Here is a 20,308-nt window from a genome sequence, read left to right as displayed (position 1 = left end):
ATAATATTCTTTAGCCATCTTTCTCAGGTATGTGGAAGCTTGTTATGTGCAGTTTGTCAATAAACCACACACCACCACAACAATAAACTGCGGCCTTCACTGAGAGTGCAGGAATAGAAAGCAGCCGCATTCCTCGAGACTCCCATTCAAGTTCTGGTGTCTGTCTATGGTGGGGCACTTCACTGTTGGAAGACTGCGGTATTGTTGAGGTTGATACAAAGTGTGTTGTGACTCACTCGCCTCATATTTCTTCCTCCCTCTCCTCTCCCTCTCCTCATCCTCCTCCTCCTCCTCCTCCTCCTCCTCCTCACCCGGCCTCCCCTCCCGTTCTGCGTCTGTCTCTAGTTACAGGAGTATTATAAGAAGCAGCAGGAACAGTTGCATCTCCAGCTTCTGACTCAGCAGCAGCAGCAGCAGCAACAGCAACAGCAGCAGCAGGCTGGGAAGCAAGCGGCGAAAGAGGTGAACTTCACCAAGTACACACTCACTCAGCTCAAGTACACTCTGAAGTACACAAGTACCCTTAAACGCAGTAAAAGCGGTTGACATGGGAGCCATCAGAAGAAAAAAATTGCACCGAGGATCTAATGTATACACACTTAGAAATAAAGATGCTACTTAGAACCATAAAGAGTTTTTCAGTATGTCCCCATAGGAGAACGCTTTTTGGTTCCTGGGAGAACCTTTTATGAAGGTTCCACTTTGAACCCTTTCAGAGAGTTCCACCTAGACCTCAATATAAAGTGTTACACCTAGAACCATCTGTCAACGGTTGGTCTGAAAACCCCCTTTGAGAGGCTCTACAGAGAACTCACCCAAGGGGTTCTACTGAGAACCCTGTTTATTATTGTAAAAAGAACCTTTGACAAACCCTTGACAAAAGAGTTCTTCAAGAATTCAACAATCCTTGAACTCTTTCTTCCAAGAATGGTTTAATAAGTTTTCCTCAGTAGGAAATGGTTCTGGGTAGAACCTCTTCCCCTCGGGAAGAACCCTTTCTGGGGGTCCTATCCAGAAGCCTTTGCACCTTCTAAGAGTGCTAAAAGGAGCCCACCAAGAGGGTTCCACCAAGAAGCTTTTTTATATCCCAAGGGTTTCAACAATGACTGAAGAACTTTTTCATCCCAAACCCTTTCTTCAAAAAAGGGTTCTTCACAAGCAAATAGTTCTTGGTAGATCAGCCCCTTGCAAAGTAGCCTTTTGGAACCCTTATTTCTAAGAGTGTAGGATGTAGGATGCATGCTTTAGCTCTTTTTCCCTCCAGTTTATTGTTGTGTGTACAAGCGTATCTCAAAACAAGGATTAGTGAATACGGATTTTGATTTTTTTCCTCCATGTCGAGTCAGTGTGCTAAGCCATACGCTACCCTGCCAGAGTATTCATTTGCAGCCTTCAGCTCTAAGCCTGAGGTGAAATCTCTCTGTAGGAGGGGTCTGCCACTCTTTTAATTGTCAATTAACCCCACCAGCACAAGGAGCCTCCCTTGCTCTTGCTTTCTCTCTCTCTCTAACACACACACACACACAAATATGCATGAACATGCACACTGTACCACACTTTAACCACAGCTGTGTTACAGTAGGATAACAGCGGATCAACTAGGATCACATCATGGCACAACAATGAGGATCTCAATCGATCAGACAAGATTACTGTCATAACCTGTGTGTGCAACATGGGGGGTGTGTGTATAATAGAGACATTTTTGCTACATGAATGCTCATTCACCAAAATTACTGAACACACAGAGGATCGCGCAGGAGACAGAGAAGGGAAAAGGGCCTCATGAGACTTTTCTGATAAACGCATGAGAAGACACATCCTAGAGTTCTCCCCTTCTTCCTATCCTCATCCCCCCTCTCCCAGTGGGCAGACCCCCCGTCCCCCCTCCCGTCCAACCCCCTACACCCAAACTCCTCGCCGACAGCGGTCAGCCAACTCGACCGTGACCAAAGCAAACCAGTTGTGGTTGACTCGCATGTTGAGAGGGTGTCTGAATCGCTTTCCCTTCCTCCCTTCTCTCTGCTGCTGTCCCAGTTTTCAGGTTTGTTGTCCTGTAACAACTAGACAAGTGCAAACACTGGTCACACAGCTACACATACATGCAGAGAGGGAGAGGCTTTGATGTGTGACGGTTCACTGCACAAACACACATACACTCGGGGGAATATGCCTCCCTGCAGAGCTGCATACAGCTGATATGACTAAGGCCATTTCCAGCAGTCAGTGGTTTTCTGCAGTCGCTGCGAGCCATCAATCAACACCAAAAACACCTTTTTGGTCGGCTCTAATATCTCTTCTGATCAAGTAGGTGCTGTCAGGTATTGAGGCAGGGGGTGTGTTTTATTTATGTAATGCTTGTACTGTTTATAAGCCTCACAGCACAAGATAACCAGCAATCAGCCAGTGTCCTCTTGACCTATAAACTACTACTGGTTAGGCAGGCAAGGTATGGAAGAGGATATCAAACAACTTTAGATTCCACCAGGCTTTTTAAGGAATAATTTGGATTAGTTTTTTTCCTCATTCAGAATATTTTCACCACTTTACCTCATCATTAGACAACCTTTTCCAATGAGAAACCACTCATCAGAAAAACACTCAACCATTGGTGAAATCTGTAATTTTACCTTGCGGAACACGGGGGTTGCTGGTCTACCACTGCCTCGACTTAATTTGTTTGCATGATTGTGTGACTTTGGTGTTTTAAAAGGTTAGCTCGAATTTGCAGAAGTCGCACAACAAACTAGCAGTGCAAGACAGTGGTAGACAAGGAACTCCCATGGTCTGCCAGGTAAAGTTGCTGATTTCATCACTGGAGTTTAGTTTAGTGAAAGAGAATGATACTTATATAATGGTGGTTTCCTGTCAGAAAAGGCTATCTGATGGCAATGTAAAGCAACAAAAATATTGTACAACGGGGCCTTTTTTTAAGTGGATAAATACATTTTATAGCTGACTCCGTCCACGGCAGTACATTGCCCAGCTTTTGTGCTGGTACTCCTCTCTGCTCCTGCAAACTTGATTTTTTTTCAACCACTATGTACTGTAGGTAATACACTGATTAATACACTGACTATTATAAGTACCTCATGACCCCACTTCAGATAATCTGAACTATCCCTTTAACACACCCAGAAAGCAAGAGAACAGAAAGCAACAGAGGAGACGGTGGAGGAAGGAGGGAGAATAAAACAGTTTGTGCTTGAGTGGCTGTGACTTTTTGCCCTTTTCCCTCTCTTCTGCAATTCCTCTTCACTTTCTTGTCTGCATGGAAGTGAAGCATTGAAAGAGAGAGTATGTATGTGTATGTCGAGTCAGTGTTTGTGTGTGTCGCCGGTGCATTTGGGACTGGTCAGGAGTCAGCTTAATGAAGTGCCTCTGACCATCACAAGAGATGTGTGCACATGCATGTGTGTGTGTCCGCCTGTGAGTGTCCATCTACTGTGTGTGTGTGTGTGTGTGTGTGCATGTCGGTCTGTAAGTGTCCTTCTATATGTGTGTGTGTGTGTGTGCGTGCGTCTGGTTGACTGGCAGGCTCAGACAGTGTGTGATGTGCTCATAAATCACATTGACAGCCTGTTACTGCGCTAGCTTTGGCCACTCAGCCACAGCTAATGTAAACAGAACACAGGCACACATACACACACACACAGAGAATGTGTGTTTTAAAGAACCATAGCCATATCTCAGGAGGGAATGAGGGACAGGGGAGGGGGTGAAAGAAATAAAATGGACAGACAAGTAGAAAAGGAGGGGCAGGAGGGTTGCAAAGACAGAGGAAAAGAGGAAAACGGGAGGAAGCAGATCAGTCAGGACATCTTCTGATCATGCTAAACCATTTATTGCAACAAATGAGAATGAAGCAAGAGAATGAAGCAATTCACTTTACAAGAACTGTTGTAAGCAAAACACAAATTTAGCCTATGACCAATGATAAGAGATGACCAGAAATTATTCACATTTAAGAAGCTGAAATCAATTTTTTCTCTAAATGAAATAATAAAAATAATGAGGTTGGCAGTAAATTTGATAGTTATATACTGTATACAAGTAATCACTACAGCTCTACAACAAACACAGGTCTCCTTAATCATCAAACTAAAGATTTCAAGCAAAGTGCAGGAGGAGACCAAGGTGGTGGAAGCTGCATGCAGGATTAGACAGCTTTGGTCTGTTTTACGGACTGTATATGGTGGTTTTATGTGATTGGCAACTAAATAGCCTGACCTGCGACTGCTGTGTCCTGCCCAAACTACCAGAAACCTGTATTTATGTTTGCAGTGACCAAAGGTGTGGCCCTAGATTATATCATTTAACCCATGTTTAACCAAGTAAAATCCATTGAGATCAGTGATCGACCTGGTCGAGACAGTTACATAGAAAAGGTTACAGACAACAACAGTAGCTATAATGAAACATATAAGATATACATTAATGTGTCACAATAATAACTGTGTCAACACACAGTGACACATTCCAACTGATTCCTTCTGCTTCGTTCTGTTCTACAACAGCTTTAAAATCAGGTGGACCAGTTGTCTTAGTTTCAAGACTTTTCAAAGCCCAGTGAGCGGAGCAGAGCAGCTTTCTGTGTTACTGCTTTTTGTCTATTGTAGATTTAATCCTCATTACTCAGAATAGTCTACATATATATTTACATTACTAATGGTGCATTTTATCAGAAATGGGAAGTGGGAATTTCTGAGTTCCGAGGAAGAACTTTCAACTGGAATGCCCCCTGGAGTCGGACTTCAACTATGCTACACTTCCACAGCAGTGAAAGCTGTTTGATAGCATGTCTGTCATTAAATCAGTCGAACGCACACTACTGTCAGAGCTCTATCTATACACATGTTACTATTGTGTTTGTAGGCACAAAATACCATGTAATGCATTGTTATCAAGCACAAAAAAGTTTTTTTCTGAGTTGTACTGGAACGTGGTGAACTCGGGTGTGACTTGATTTTAAGCTCTGACTCCCAACGTCCAAGCTAAATGGAACACAGTTTAAGTCACAATATAAATCAAAACTAACACCATAGTTGCAACACATGCTCATATCTCCCAAGCAGTTCTTGCAGATCACTTTTGTGAAACAGGCTGCAGATCATTTCCAGCTAATGTTAATAATATTAAAACACTTTCAGAGCAATGGAATTGAGCAAAAAGGTGTTTTCCCTATTTTTTTTTTTTTTTTTGCCTTTCTGTTTTTTCTTTAGTGAAGAATAGTCCCCAACAGCCCCCTCCCACACACAAACACACTGCCATCACACTTCTTCTCTCCAGGCACCAAGTCTGAAAGGAAGTGACCTTCCTGCCCTTCCTGTGAGATCCTCTCTGTTCAAAGAGTTTCAGGCTGCCACTCTCTCTTTCTCTCTCTCTCTTTCTCTCTCTCACACACACACACACATACACAATGAGCAGTTCCTCAAGTTGTATTTATTTATTTTTCCCCCTCCTCTAGTTATCTGCGAGAGATAAAGTCCGTCTCTCTCAGGGGTTGGTCAGGGGGGACTTCAAACGGCACAGCACCGGTCAGGTCTGCCCCAGACTGGGAGAGCAGGAAAGGGGACATTTATCACCGTAACACACACCGACATTATCGCCACGTGCCATGTAGTCTCTCCAACTCTCCCTTCAACCTCCCTCATTCCCTTCCCTCCTGCTCTTAATCCTTGGGGTCCTCACAGCTCGGACTCCTCTTCCTTTTAATTAGTTTATTTTTTTAGTTAGTTTATTTTATTTGCACATTATATATATATACAAAGACAAAAAAATAACAAAAGATTAAAACATTGTGCAGGAGAGGTTGGAAGCCAAAAGGCTTATAAAGATACCTCCCCTATATAATTAATATTGACAACTTCAAGGTGTCAAGACTAAATAGATATAAAACTGATATACAGAAATGGAAGCATACAGGGTGCGATGCATTAACAAAAAAAACAAACAAACATAAAACAAGACAAACAAAAAAGGGAAAAAAAGAAAAAAAAAAAAAAAAAAAAGAAAAAAAAAAGCTTATTAAAACTGCTATTTGCTCATTAAAAACTTTTTCAAATGTTTTTTGAACAAAGATAATGTAGAAATTGATTGTAGAGATATAGGTAAATTATTCCAAAGAGATGGTCCTCTGTATTTCAATGTGTATTGGTTCAGGGAAGTCCGACAATATGGAAGATGGAAGTCTTTTGAGTGTCTTGTATAATGGGAATGAATGTCTGATGAAAACTTAAAAAAATTCAGAAAAGTGCTCGGCAATTGATGAGTTAGGTGTACATATTTGTACATGAACACACAAGTCTGATATATGTTTACATTAAAAATTGATAGCAGTTTGTATTTTATGAAAAAAGGAGCAGATGAATCAGATTTTTTAGCAAAACTCATCATTCTCAAAAACTTCTTTTGAACTGACAAAATCATATTGAGAAAAGTGGGACTTGTGGCAGCCCACACGGTATTACAGTACATAATATAAGGATAAATTAAGCTGTAATAAAAAGTTAGAATACAAGAATGATTTATCAATGAACGAACTCTACTCAAAATTCCAATTGACTTCATAGTCTTTTTACAGACAAATTCAATATGGTATTTCCATGTTAATTTTTCGTCTACTATGACACCAAGGAATTTAATATGAGGAACCTGAGTAATTCCAATATTGTCTATAAATAATTTGGCTTCTTCTTTTGAATACTTTTTATTTTTATTACAGAATATTATAAAATTAGATTTATTTATATTGAGAGAGAGTTTGTTCATCTGAAACCATTTAGAGATTGATGACAGTTCTTCATTTGCTTCCTGAATCAGAGTGCCAAAATTTTCATGTGAAGCAATAAGACATGTGTCATCAGCAAATAAAAGAGGCAGGACATTATTACAAACCCTGGGTAAATCATTCATATATATCAAAAACAAGAGAGGTCCAAGGATAGAACCCTGAGGAACCCCACAAAGCAGCTTAGCTCTATTTGAATTTTGTATATTTATAGATACATATTGTTCCCTGTCCTTTAAATAATCAGTCAACCATTTCAGAGCAACATCATGAAAGCCATATTTTTGTAACTTAGCAATAAGGATGTTGTGATCAACAGTATCAAAGGCTTTTGACAAGTCTAAGAATATGCCAAGAGAAATTTTTTTATTATCTAAAGCTGTAGAGATTTTATGAACAAGCTGTAAGAGAGCCATTTCAGTTGACATTTTTTTCCGAAAACCATATTGATGGCTGTACAGTATGTTGCTCTCATCTAAATGTTTTTTAATTCTTGAATATACTAGTTTCTCTAAAACTTTAGAAAAACTAGGTAAAACAGATATGGGACGATAATTAGTAAATGTGCTAGAATCACCTGATTTAAATAGTGGAGTGACTTTAGCTAATTTAAGGTCGCTTGGTACAACACCTGTTTTTAGGGATAGACTTAGAACATAGGTGAGGGGCTCAACAATAGACAAGACTACCTTCTTTACAAGACTAGCTCTAATTTCATCATGTCCTGGACCAGAATTTTTCATATCCAATATAATGTCATGTACTTCTTTAGAGGTGGGGGGATCAAACATACTGATACGAGGATACTGCTCACTGATATTCACCAAGACGGATTCATCTGTATTCTCTATGTCTTTAGCTAAGGAAGGACCGATATTTACAAAGAAATCATTGAAGCCATTTGTTATGTCAGAAAGATTAGTATAATTTCTCACACCATCAAATAATTGAGATGGGATAGTTGTGGAGGCTTTTTTCTTATTCAATAATTCGTTAATGAGGTTCCATGTGTTTTTTATATCATTACGGGATTGTTCAAATTTTTCTGAAAAGTAGTTTTTTTTTGCAGTTTGTAGTAATTTTGTGAAATAATTCTTATATTTTTTGTAAACATCAATATTAAATGGGGTGGGACTAACAACACATTTTTTGTATAATTTATTTTTTTTAATTGAAGATCTTTGTAGACCTGGCGTGATCCATGGCTTAGAGTTTTTAAACTTAATTTTCCTGTTTAATTCAACGAGTGGAAAACATTTATCAAATATGGATGTAAAAATTTTCATAAATGTAAGGTAAGCTAATTCAGCATCCTGATTTTTGTAGACTTCATCCCATGAGGCTTCCTCCATCAGAGCTATAAATGAGTCTTCATTTTTATTAGTGAACTTTCGACATTTCATCCTCACATCAAACTTGTCTTGTGGATTATTTTTGGTTAAGAAAATTTGAAATATTGGAAAATGATCAGAAATGTCAGTTAACAATAATCCAGAACTGATCATATGATCAAAATAATTTGTAAATATATTATCAATCAAAGTTGCAGATTTATTTGTTATTCTAGTTGGTTTGTAGATGAGAGGATGAAAGTATGATGCATAAAAAATATTCAGAAATTTATTTACTGGCATCTAGGGGGGAACTTGCAGATTGCAAACACCTTATGTCACCCTTCCCTGCACTTCAGTATACTGTCATGGTTTGACTTTTTGTGCCAAAATGAGAAGAGCGTTCATTAGTTTTATGTTCAGGTTACTTTATTTGTACCTGTAGGTAGATTTGGTGTGCAGTTAAAGAGACAAGGCATCTATTTTGGCACATTTTACAAACATTACAAAAAATGATGATCAAGAATGATAAAACTACTCAGCTGCTCCAAGCACTTAAAAAAGAGATATAAGAACAACAACAACAAAATCAAAAAACAAATGAATGAATAACCCCTAGGATTAAAAATAAAAAATTAATGCAGGCAAGGACTTAAAAAAGTATGCAGGCAAATATATAAATAGATAAACAAATAAACAACAAAAATAACTGAATAAACATTGTTTTGTAACATATGTACAGTGTTGCTACAACTTGTTCACCTGACTGAAAAGAATGTGGCTGTAGATGACAATACCTCACTTTGTAACGTTTTTTTGTCCTCCATCTCTGTGCCGTCTGTCCAGCAGCAGTTAGGCAGTAAGCAGTTGGCCTTCCAGCAGCAGCTCATCCAGATGCAGCAGCTTCAGCAGCAACACATCCTCAACCTCCAGAGACAAGGCCTGGTCCCCCTGCAGCCCACCGCCACCATGCAGTCTCTGCAGCAAGGTATGTGCACACACACACACACACACACACACACACACACACACACACACACACACACACACATTTATATGTGCAGGCACACAGACTAAACATGCATGCACACATGGTAGTAACTGAGCACACACACACACACACACACACACACAGGACTGCTGTACGCAGTGCCGCATGTGAAGCCTGTTAAGTTAATCAGCCTATAAAAGATAAAAGGGAACCTGATTGGTGGGTTTGTGGAAGGTACTCATTTGGATAATAGGTAAAATATGCCACTAAGCCCCCTGCTTGGAGGTGTGTGCATGTGCTCAAGTGTGTGTATGCGTGTGTGTGTGTGTGCTTGAGATTAGCCAGACACAAGAACATCATCGTTCTGCTATTGCTGTGCCCACTGGATTTTCTTTTTTTGTTCCTATATGTAACTTCTTCCACAGTCCCTTCATTTTGTCAGCACAGCTTTAGAACGATAAAAGTTGACTGTTGACTGGCCCGCCCTCAGTGAACATGCATGTGTGTGTCCACTTTAGTTGCTGCACAGTAATGTCTAACACACGCGTGCACACTATCTCACACACAGAGAATGCTTTAGGGGTTCTAAAGTGGCCGTAACATTGCTAAAGCGCTGACTGAGTTGACCAAACAGGCCAGTTTCCTTCCCTCCATCTGTCTGATCTCTCTCTTTCCCTCATGCAGTCACACACATACACACACACAAACTCTCATAATCCAATTTGTAAGCTGAATCTTACAAAAAAAAACTTGATCAAATCGATTTCATATCTAAAAAGTTTATTTCAAATTAGATTAGTACACCAAAAACTTTTGAGTTTAAGCGTCTGCTATTTTTAGAATATTTTCAGTGCTTTACTTTGCAGTTAGACAGCCTTTTCTCATGGGAAGCCGCTGTTATATAAGCCAAATATTGCTTTATCATAACCAACCAGACTCCATGGGTGAAAACAGAAATTTTACCTTGCAGAACATGGGACTTGTTCTGCCTGGATCTGTTTATTTGTTTGTGTTACTTTGTGATTTCAGTGTTTTAAAATGGTAGTTTAGATTCTCTGACATCACATTATAGCAACAAACTAACAGATCAAGGCAAGAGTAGTCCAGCAAATCCTGTGTTCTACTAGGCAAAAGCACAAATTTCAGCCATGGAGTTTGGTTGGTTTGGAGAGAGCGATGTTTGGCTCAGGACAGTTTCCAGTTGGAAAAGGCTGTTTAGCAGCAAAGTAAAGCAGTGAAAATATTCTGAAAATAATTTAATTTCTAAAAAGTTTATGTTAAGTAAGATTAGTACACCCAAAACTTGCAGAGACCCTTTAATGTGATTTGTGCACATGTGGGTTTATATGCTGGAGGACAGAGTGTGTGTATACGTATCTGTGTGTGTGTCTACCAGTTTGCAAGTGGAAATACCAGTTTATGGAGAGAGTGAAAAAAAAGTAGATACAAATTGAATACAAATGAAAAGACAGAGGCTATAGTTTTGGATGGAAGAGTGTAATTTTTCGGACAGTTGCAAACGTTTCAGCTTTGGCATCTCCTTCTCTTTCTCTTTCTCTCTGCCTCCGTATCAGAGTGGAATTTCCCTGCAGTGTGAAAGAGCCAGTCCATTGTGACGGCTCAGCCAGGCGTGAGCCAGAGCATTCCTCTGGCCAGCCATGCCACACAAACACACAAACACACATGCATAAACACTTGCACCTACACACACACACACAACTGCACACACTATTGCCCCGCCTCAAAGGGCCGTTGTGTCCGGTGGGTAGTCGGTAGGAGGGTGGTGGGGTGACATGAGGGGTCCTGCTATGGTTTTTTGTTTATTTCTTTCACTGCGGTAAAATGGAAGGACTTCATAGATATCTAACTTTATGGTGAAATGAAATGAAACAGAGAGAGCACTAAACTAATTTTAATGTGAATCTAACTGTCTTTTTCTAACCACAGAAAAATCATTGAGAGTGTGTAAGGATTTGGAATAAATGATCAGATATATTATAATCTGCTCCTTCTCACTGACCTCCACACCCTCAGTCCTGTCAAAATCGTGTGCTGTGAATGCATGTGTCCTTTGTGGGGTTTGACGCTGACCTTTTCACCAGCTTAAATTTAGTCAAACCGCTACAAACTGTCTCATCAGTTTCTTTACTCTCACTCAAACAGAAAAATCCATTAGATTTGATTTCATCCTGTTAGACCACACCTTCTAAAGTAATGTCTCATTTGTCTGCAGACATGAGAATGAAATAAACATGACCGTAGCAGCCAGATTTGGGTGTGTACGTTTAACGGTTAGCAAGAACACTCTCTTCTTCTCAAACACTGTTATCTGTCAACAATAGCTGGAGGATATTGTGAGAATTTTCACCTGACTGCACACAAGACCAGGATTTTTTGTTTATAAATCTGCCGTGCTTACAGTTCAAGTTTCTCGGTTTTACACCAGGGACGTTCAACCGGGTCAGATCACTCAGTCAAATAGCTCAAACCGGCCCTTTGATCATTTATAAATATGAAAGAAAAGTATAAATAAGTACTTTCTTCAAATAAGAGCGAGGCTGATTAGCTCATTCATTGGTTATGTCTCTTGTTAAGCACAGAGACAGTTATTTTATTAAAAATGTAGCTCAGGCTGTTTAAGCAGAGGGAATTTAGAAGTCAAACCGAATTTTAAAAAAAGCTAAATGCAATACTGTGTTTAAAACAACATGCTCTATCTCATAAAGGATTACAATATACACTTTTCCCCCGTACTTTTGTTAATAATATTTCTTCTCCAATTGTGAAAATAAATAAAGTGGAGAAAAAATAAAATAAAAAGGTGCATTGTAACACACTTTTAAATTCCAAATGTCACAGATCAGACAGAAAATGTGAACGTCTGGCCCTCTGGCACATCACTTTTTTTCAAATCTGGCTCTTCTATAAAAGTAATTTAACAGCCCTGCTTTATGCTAAAAGTATGTGGCATAAGCTACTCTGATAAGTCTAAAGAGGAAACATTTTCTCTAACAATCTCTTAGCAACTTTACACTTTCACTCTCTGGGCGTGTCCACAAACTGGTCAGGTTTCTTGGATAATACACACACACACACACACACACACATACTCCGAGCTCACACCGCCTCATTCCTCTAGAGTGAGAACTTTTGTTTTGGCGGGACCACAGAAGAATGCAGACAAAGCAGACATAATATTTGGATTGCTGCGAGGTCTGTGTATGTGTGTGTATGTGCAGATGTATGTGTGTGTGGCTGCACGCATGCGTCTGTGTGAGCGTGCACGGTAAGATCCATTCGAGTAGGCTGTGGCATTTTAGGCGTCTCTCGCACTGTGAAATTGGAGCAGAAATAACAAAGCTGCAACTAGAAAGAGCTCAAAGTGTGCACCCACCCTGTTCAGACAAATAGTGGTAGTGACAGGAGCAGTGGGGCTGATGGACAGTAGCAACTGCCAACGGAGATTAGGAAATAGTTGAGGAATCATAGATATCTGTAAAGACAACAAAAACATGCAGAAATTAACCTCTTGTCTGTTTTAGTTTATACTGTTTTCCTCTCTTAACCGTTCCCAGGAGACTGTAATAGTTGCATGTGTGTTTGCATGCATTAGAATAGTTATCCAACGCCCCCTGTGACATCAGTTTATTTACACTGTGTCTCTGTGTGGGTGGTATTGTGGACATTGTCTCATCTGACTTATTATTAACCACATTTCTTCTTAGCTTTGTTTGAATTAGCTTAAAGGTCCAGTGTGTGAGATTGTCTGGGGTTTATTGGCAGAATATAGCCATAATGGAATATAAAAATCATAGGTATGTTTTCATTAGTGTGTAATCACCAGCAAATAAGGACTGCTGTATTTTCATTATTTTAAATGAGCCATTTATATCTACAGAGGGAGTTCTTTTCCATGAAGGACACCAGGTTGCAGCGTTTCTACAATAACCTAGAAAGGACAAAGTTAACACTGGCTCTAGATATGGTCTTTTCAAGTTTTGCGTGACTTTTGCAGCCAAAATATTTGTTCCATAGTTTGAGCATTATGTTTTCTTGATGTCTAGATTAATCAGAGTGGATGCAAATGCATTATTTACAGCTCAGTAGATTAAGAAAAAAGACAGTATTGGATTGTTGTCAGTATTGGCAGATACTCAGGGTTGTGGTATTTGGTATGAAAAAGTGATATCTAGCCACCCTTAGTGAGACGAGATGTTTGTTATACAAGCTCACCGCTAGATGCCACTAAGACCCACACACTGGTCTTTTTATTTAAATGAATCACTTTTGCACTGAACATGTGAAAAATGATCAATTGTTCATTCCTTTCCTGCAGCGATGTGTCCGTCAGACCTCCAACAACTGTGGAAGGAGGTGTCAGGGGTGCCGAGCAGTGAGGAGGCACTGAAACAGGCCGAGGGCCTGGACTTGAGCACCAACAGCTCCAATTCTACCTCAGCCTTCCCCAAAGCTGCCAGCGCTCACATCCCACTGCACAGCCTGGCCAACGGACAGAGCCACACCCCAAAGAGAGACAGGTACAGTGATGTGCAGTATATGAAAATGCTAAAAATATCCACATTGTGATGGTGTGTCTGTCCTCTGTGTGACCCAGTAGTGTCTCTCTAACTCACACACTCTTGTTATGTCATTTTCGGGCTTTTAACTTTTTGCCGTTCTTCCATACCTACGCACGTAAACACAGTGACAAAACAAGCACATGCAGCATATCACACGTCACCAGGGTGTAAATGTCCCTCAGCTCATTTGATAGGAGGTGTGTTGGGTTCAGTATGTTCCGCCAGTATGCTGTCAACCACATGCCAGTATAGAGGAGAGGAGAGGAGAGGAGAGGAGAGGAGAGGAGAGGAGAGGAGAGGAGAGGAGAGGAGAGGAGAGGAGAGGGTGGTGGATGCAGGCCACCTGGTAGAAAATGGGAGTTATTTGTTTGAGTTATCTATAGTTGTAGATTTAAAGAGATAGTTTGGATTACTTAATGTGAGGTTGTATGAGGCACTTATTGATAGTCAGTGTTCTGCCTACAGTAGATGGCAGTTAACATGTCTCCAGTTAGGAGAAGCAGAGAGGAGGACCAGCTCAGAAACTAAGCAATGTACTGCTGTGGACATGGTCAGCAATAAAATATTTTAGCCACTTTAAAAAGGTCCACCTAAAAAAATCGATGTCAGTTTACGTGTACGCTATATTCAGAATATTTTCTCTGCTTTACTTTGCCATCAGACAGGCATTTCCAACAGGAAACCACTGCTTTATGAGCCAAGAATTGCTCTCTAAAAATCCAAACAAACTCTATGGGTGAAATTGGTCATTTTACAGCACAGAACACAGGAGTCGCTATTCTACCGCTACCTTGATCAGTCAGTTTGTTCGTGTTATTGTGTGACATATGTGTTTAAAAAGGAAAGTTTGGATTCACCAAAGGCACACAAAAATACACACATACACACCAACAAATCGAGGCAGCAGTAGTCCAGCAACTCCTGTGTTCTGTGAGGTAAAATTACTGATTTCATCCATGGAGTATGGTTGGCTTGGAGAAAGCAATATTTGGCTTATATAACAAGGGTTTCCCATCGAGAAAGTGGTGGAAATATACTAAATATAGCGGACACTTGAACTGATATTGCTGACCCTGTCCGCAGCAGTGCATTGCTTCTTTGTTACTCTAAACCACAGGTGTGCCAACTGGTATCTACTGTAGGTAATATACTGACTATCGATATGTTCCTCATACAACCCCACTTAAAATAATCCAAACTATTACTTTAAATTCACTTAAGGGATACATTTTCTCGCGTTGACGTATCGAGATGCATGCACTAGGATTACAGCCGACGGCTGTGTTGTCTCATGGCTGTATGGGCTCCTCATGGGCTTGTCTCCGTCTTTAAGAGCCAGACTGTTTGAGTGGATATCCTCCTTCACCAAGGCAGACAGCGGAGATGACCATGTCCCTCTTTACTCCAAAGGCAGCCAACCCCCCAGCAGCCAGTGAGTAGCACACACACACACTCACACATACTCACACATGAGTGGCGGACAAGACCGAGACTATTGGAGGTTGGTCTGCAGTGGCTTTTAGCACTGATTCTCTGCTTGCTCCAGGGGCAATGTTGACCTCTGACCTCATTTCAGAGGGGTCAGGGTGGGTGTGCAGGTATTAATTAAAAGAGCTTCTGTTAGTCAATCATGTTTGTCACGCCCCGTCACACGACAGCAACAGTGTGCTGCAGAGTTGGCTGTAGTAAATGTAAGAGGGGGTAGCATTAGTGTGTTAGCCTGCTAAGCTAATGCACGGCTGATGTGGAGGAGAATGTGGTTGCCAGCAGTTTGTCATGTCTGCTGTCTGAGCTGCTTCTGAGTTGACTCAACCACAGCCAGCGCACACACACACACACACACACAGACACGCACACACACACACACAAGCTCCAACCTCAGCCAGCACATATGATCAGGAAGAGGCGAAAAAGCGAAGGGAGACGGAGAAAGAGAGACATGTTTCCATCTGCGAGACAAATGGTTTTTGTTAGACAACCTTCTGATGTTGATTTGGGAGAATCCCCATCCCAGTCCACACACACACACATGCACACACACACACAAATACACACATACACAGTCATGTAAATATATGTGGAGACAGCAGTCGCCGGCGAAGGTCCAGGTCTGAACCACATCTGCTACTGGACCTGCCACACACACACACACACACACAAACACACACAGACACTCATACACACACACATGCACGGATACAGTTTTTCTACCCAAACCAAACCTGGCCCGGTCTTTCATCGCCACACACACATACAACAAACACACACGCTCATAAATATGCACAAATACACACACAAAAAACACACGCGTGCACAAACTCACCACAAAAGAACAACCAGCACATGACGGCAGCCGCCGCCAATCAGTCATGGCTGGTTGGTCCTGTGCCGACTCTGTGTCAACTCCTGAAACGTAAGAACACACACTAACAGTAACACGCACACACACATGCACAGCAGCACATATGCCAAGGACAGAAAGACAGGTCATGGACTTAAAGAATGTGCCTCTGAGGTTGCTGGACTGATTCCCTTATTTGCCTGGCTTCTGTAACTGACCCCACTCTGCTCTATCCTCCTCTCTCTGCACTTGGCTTTGTGAACTGTACAAACTAATGACTGCTAACCAGACTCAGATGGCTGTAATGATGCTTCTGCTGCTACACTTAGCTTTGCATGTGTGTGTTTTTGTGTGACAGTTTGGCATATTAATGCAATGCTTCTGATTCTGAGGGAGTAACTGCTTTTGTTTGCTGTATATTTTAATAGCTTATGAAAAAAGTTCACTGTCTCACTGTTGTCACTTCTTGTGTTTCTGTCTGTCCCCACAGTCATGAGGAGCACGCTGGCTCCCATCCTCTCTACGGCCATGGAGAATGTAAGTGGCCGGGCTGTGAAGCACTGTGTGAGGACATGGGACAGTTCATCAAGTAAGTTAACAGCCACCCAAAAATATGATGTGTAGGGGTTACGGATGAAAAGAATGCGCCACACAATGAAAAACATACGTTAGTGCTGCTCATGACAACGTGTCTGCATACTATGTGTTTAATACTACAGATGCAAAAAGACAACAGTGGCAGAGGTCCTTTTAAAGTGTCTGTTTTCCATTTACACATCCTTTAAGAGCCCTTGGATGTGTCTGTAGTTACCATTCTCTTGGACGTTTGTCCAAGGTCTCTAATGACCAGCAAAATCTTCTTACTCAGTTGTTTTTGATTACAGTGTCATCAGCATTGTTTTAATTTTTAGGTGGCAACGTGCAAACTTCTGCAAAATTTTGCAATCACACTCTTCACTCTCATCAACCGTATTTCCATCAACATATTTTCCTGCATTTTGAGGTTTCACATTAGAGAAGATTGATGGAAACAGCTAAATTTGAAAGAAAAAACTTCCTCAATTTTGCAAAACAAAAGTGTGCAATGTTGTTTTCATCTCTTTTAAATGAATTAACCCATTTAATGGGAGATGGAACCACTTTCTCTGAATAAGTCCTGATGTAGCAGTAGTAGACGTTTAACCCACATGACTGATCAACTGTTTCAGTTCCAGCAGTCTTCTCATGTCTCTTTAATCCATCCATGATTGCTCCACACAGGTCTAATGTTACCTTCCTCACATAAAAAATAAACACAAATGTCATTTTTCATTCATGTTTTCTACATTGTCGTCGCCATTGGAGGTTCGATTGGCGCTCTTTAATTATGTCATCCTGTTGCGCCCTCTTCTTCTGCAATGAAATCATGGTTGTTCTACTGGAGAATTGGTGCCATCTCAATGAACCAAGTCCTAATGTTTGCATGACAGTAGTGGATGCTAACAGGCATTTATTTGGGCTCTTTTGCCAATTTACTCAAAATTCGGTTAAAATTTGTGATAATTTGGATGGAAGCACAGGTATTGGCCACAAACCCGGTTTATGACCACCTGAAAATGTCCTCCAATTTAACTAAAAAGGCCCCTCTCTGATTCCAATCACCAGTACGAACAAAAGATGAATCAGAACTAAGTGGGGCTGCAGTTCGTGCTAAATGTGAGAATGTCAGTCATATACATCACTAATTCATCTGTTGCACTTGTATCCTTTAATTTAGGCAGGCATAAGTGGTCTTAATATGCAAGTCCATTCATTTGTGTGTGTTTTGTATACCAGATCAGAGACATTGTTTCTTTGCTTGAAGGAATAGATTGGATTATTGAAGTGAGTTGAATGAGGTAGTGTGTATAACCTACAGTGGGTGCCAGTCAAAGCTAAGTAATGTTCTGCTGTTGACAGGGTGAGCAGCAAAATATAGTTTAGCCATTTCAAAATAAAATCAATATTGATTTAAGTGTAAGCTATATTTTGAGTATTTTCACTGTTCTACTTTGCTGTCGGACAGCCTTTCTGACAGGAAACAGTCGTTATATAAGCCAAATATCACTGTCTCCAAACCGACCAAAATCCATAGGCAAAATCATCAGTTTTATCCTGCAAAACACAGGACTTGCTGGTCTACTGCTGCATAGATTGTTCTGTTTGTTTGTATTATTGTGTGACTTTGGTGTTTTAAATGGCTAGTCGGGTTCACTGAAGTCACACAGCACAAACAAACTAACCAGTCACAGCAGTGGCGGACCAACAGCCACCTCACTACTTCTCCAAACTGGCTGCGCGTCATTTGCCATCTAGTGTTGCTATGACACTGACAATGGATAAGTACTTCAGGCAACTCCACTTTAAAAAGTTTGGGCTATCCCTTTAAGTAGAAAATGATTCTCAATCAGTTCATCATCTTACATGCACGTCTTTTTCTTTCCACACAAACAGCTTCTCGTTCCCATTCTGTTTCCATCATATTATTCGCCAGTTTGTAGTCACTGGTGTATGGTGATGCATGTGCTGGCCTTGACATTCTGCTGCCTCCTTCTCTGTCACACATACACACACACACACACACACAGCACAGTGGACTTCCCTATGGCAGTATGGCTGCTAACGAAGGCTTCACAAGCCTCTAATGAAGCCCTAAACAAACTCACACTCTCATTAGCTATGAGGAACTCTTAGCTATTTGAACAATGGAGATATTAATAAGCCGGGGTGATGAAATACGGACTCATACACACACACACACACACACACACAATATAATCACAGAAGTGTGCGTAGTGATTGTGATGGCATCGGACAGTCAGATCAAAGCATGCAGGCAGGCTGGGAAAGTTTGGAGAGGAAAGCTGTTGTTTGGTGTCTCATTTCACGTAGCCCCAGGGCAGATGGAAGGAGAGAGAGAGAGAGATAGAGTGAAAGAGTGAGTGTGTGTGTGTCTAAGATGAAAAAAAAAAAATAGCGGCAGTGACAGATAATGCCGTCAGTCCGACAGTGCGCTCCCTTCCAGCCAGCCTTAGTCATCGCCCCAGGAGGGAAAAGGGTAGAGCAGAAGAACAGAGGAGGGAGACACTCCACTATTTCAAGCCTTTCTTCTCCTCTCCCCTCCCTCCCCCGGTCCTCTGCTATAATACTCTGGCTGTGGTCGGTGGTGCTGGGTGTAATGTGGGTTAAAGCCTTGTCTGCCAGCACTCAGAGGAGTAAACAGAGCCTCATTGTCGGGACACATCGAAAAAAAAACCCTGCTACTGTTTATGGCCCGGCTATAGAGAAAGGGGAGGGTTTTGGGGGGCAGATTTGGTTGGAATGAGTGTGAATCATAGGCATTCGGGGAGTTGCGAGGGAAGACGAGTGGGAAGGGAAGAGTGGACAGGAGTGAGGAAGAGGGAGAGAGAGCTTAACAGAAAGAAAGAGGGGGGTGAGATCATGTTTTTGTTATTATTATCGTGCACTTGTGTTGAGCCGTCTATCTGCCTGGATTAGCCATGCCATGACATCATTGTTTTTGTTTCATTTCTAGTCTTCGTCTGATATTGCCTAACTTTCTTAAAGACACACACACACGTTAAAGCAGTCACACACATCACACACACTTACATCTACTCATGTAACTCGTGTACATTTTCACAACAAACAACACTGTAAAAAATAAAAAGTTTTGAGCCCAACTCAAACTCTTGAGTTTTGAAAAAGTTTTTTTCTTTAGATAAACTAGGAACTTTTGGAAAACCCCCTCAAAATTGTATTTAATGTTTTTAGTAAGCTCATTGAAGTGAAAGTTCATAAAGGTTAGGTCAAGGTTAATTAATATTTTCAATGAATCAAGGTCATTCATTATTATTATACCACACAGGGTTGTACAATGAAATTAAAGTTGTAGTTCCTTCATACTAGACACATATATACATATACATATACATATACATATATACAAACAATTAGTGAAAGTCAGAGTAAAACAGAACAGCAGAGAATCATTTCAGTTGCAGACATTTAATTTTCAAGAACCCAAATAATGACAAATCAGGTTCACAGCTCACCATGAACAGTTTTTGAAATACAATTTTTGGGGGTTTGCTGAAAGTCAAAGATTCAAGTACATATGAAGAAGAAACATAAATTATCACAACAAATGATTCTAGGTCATTAAACCTTTTTCAGTTTTTTTCAGAACTTAAAGCTACTACAAAGAACTTCTGGAGGCCCCAGTGGACAAAAACTGACCTTTTTCCTCCAAGATAA

The 20,308-nt window shown here is 40.7% G+C and overlaps 1 protein-coding gene across 4 annotated transcripts in view; it reads left to right on the top strand.

Annotated features, from left to right (window-relative positions):
* Positions 1 to 20,308, top strand: part of foxp4 (forkhead box P4) — a 131,000-nt gene that overhangs the window by 88,227 nt on the left and 22,465 nt on the right. For 2 of the 4 annotated variants that reach the window (XM_084731275.1, XM_084731302.1), the window contains 5 exons: positions 346 to 462; positions 8,968 to 9,109; positions 13,449 to 13,650; positions 15,026 to 15,124; positions 16,524 to 16,622. In XM_084731275.1, coding sequence (XP_084587401.1) covers positions 346 to 462; positions 8,968 to 9,109; positions 13,449 to 13,650; positions 15,026 to 15,124; positions 16,524 to 16,622 — 659 coding nt within the window. The remainder of the gene's footprint in view (positions 1 to 345; positions 463 to 8,967; positions 9,110 to 13,448; positions 13,651 to 15,025; positions 15,125 to 16,523; positions 16,623 to 20,308) is intronic. The other 2 variants (XM_084731284.1, XM_084731293.1) reach the window with 2 other exon arrangements.

Source organism: Lutjanus erythropterus, chromosome 2, assembly GCF_056507025.1.
Source record: "Lutjanus erythropterus isolate fLutEry1 chromosome 2, fLutEry1.hap2, whole genome shotgun sequence".
Taxonomy (NCBI): Eukaryota; Metazoa; Chordata; class Actinopteri; order Lutjaniformes; family Lutjanidae; genus Lutjanus; species Lutjanus erythropterus.
This window is presented reverse-complemented; position numbering and strand designations above follow the sequence as displayed.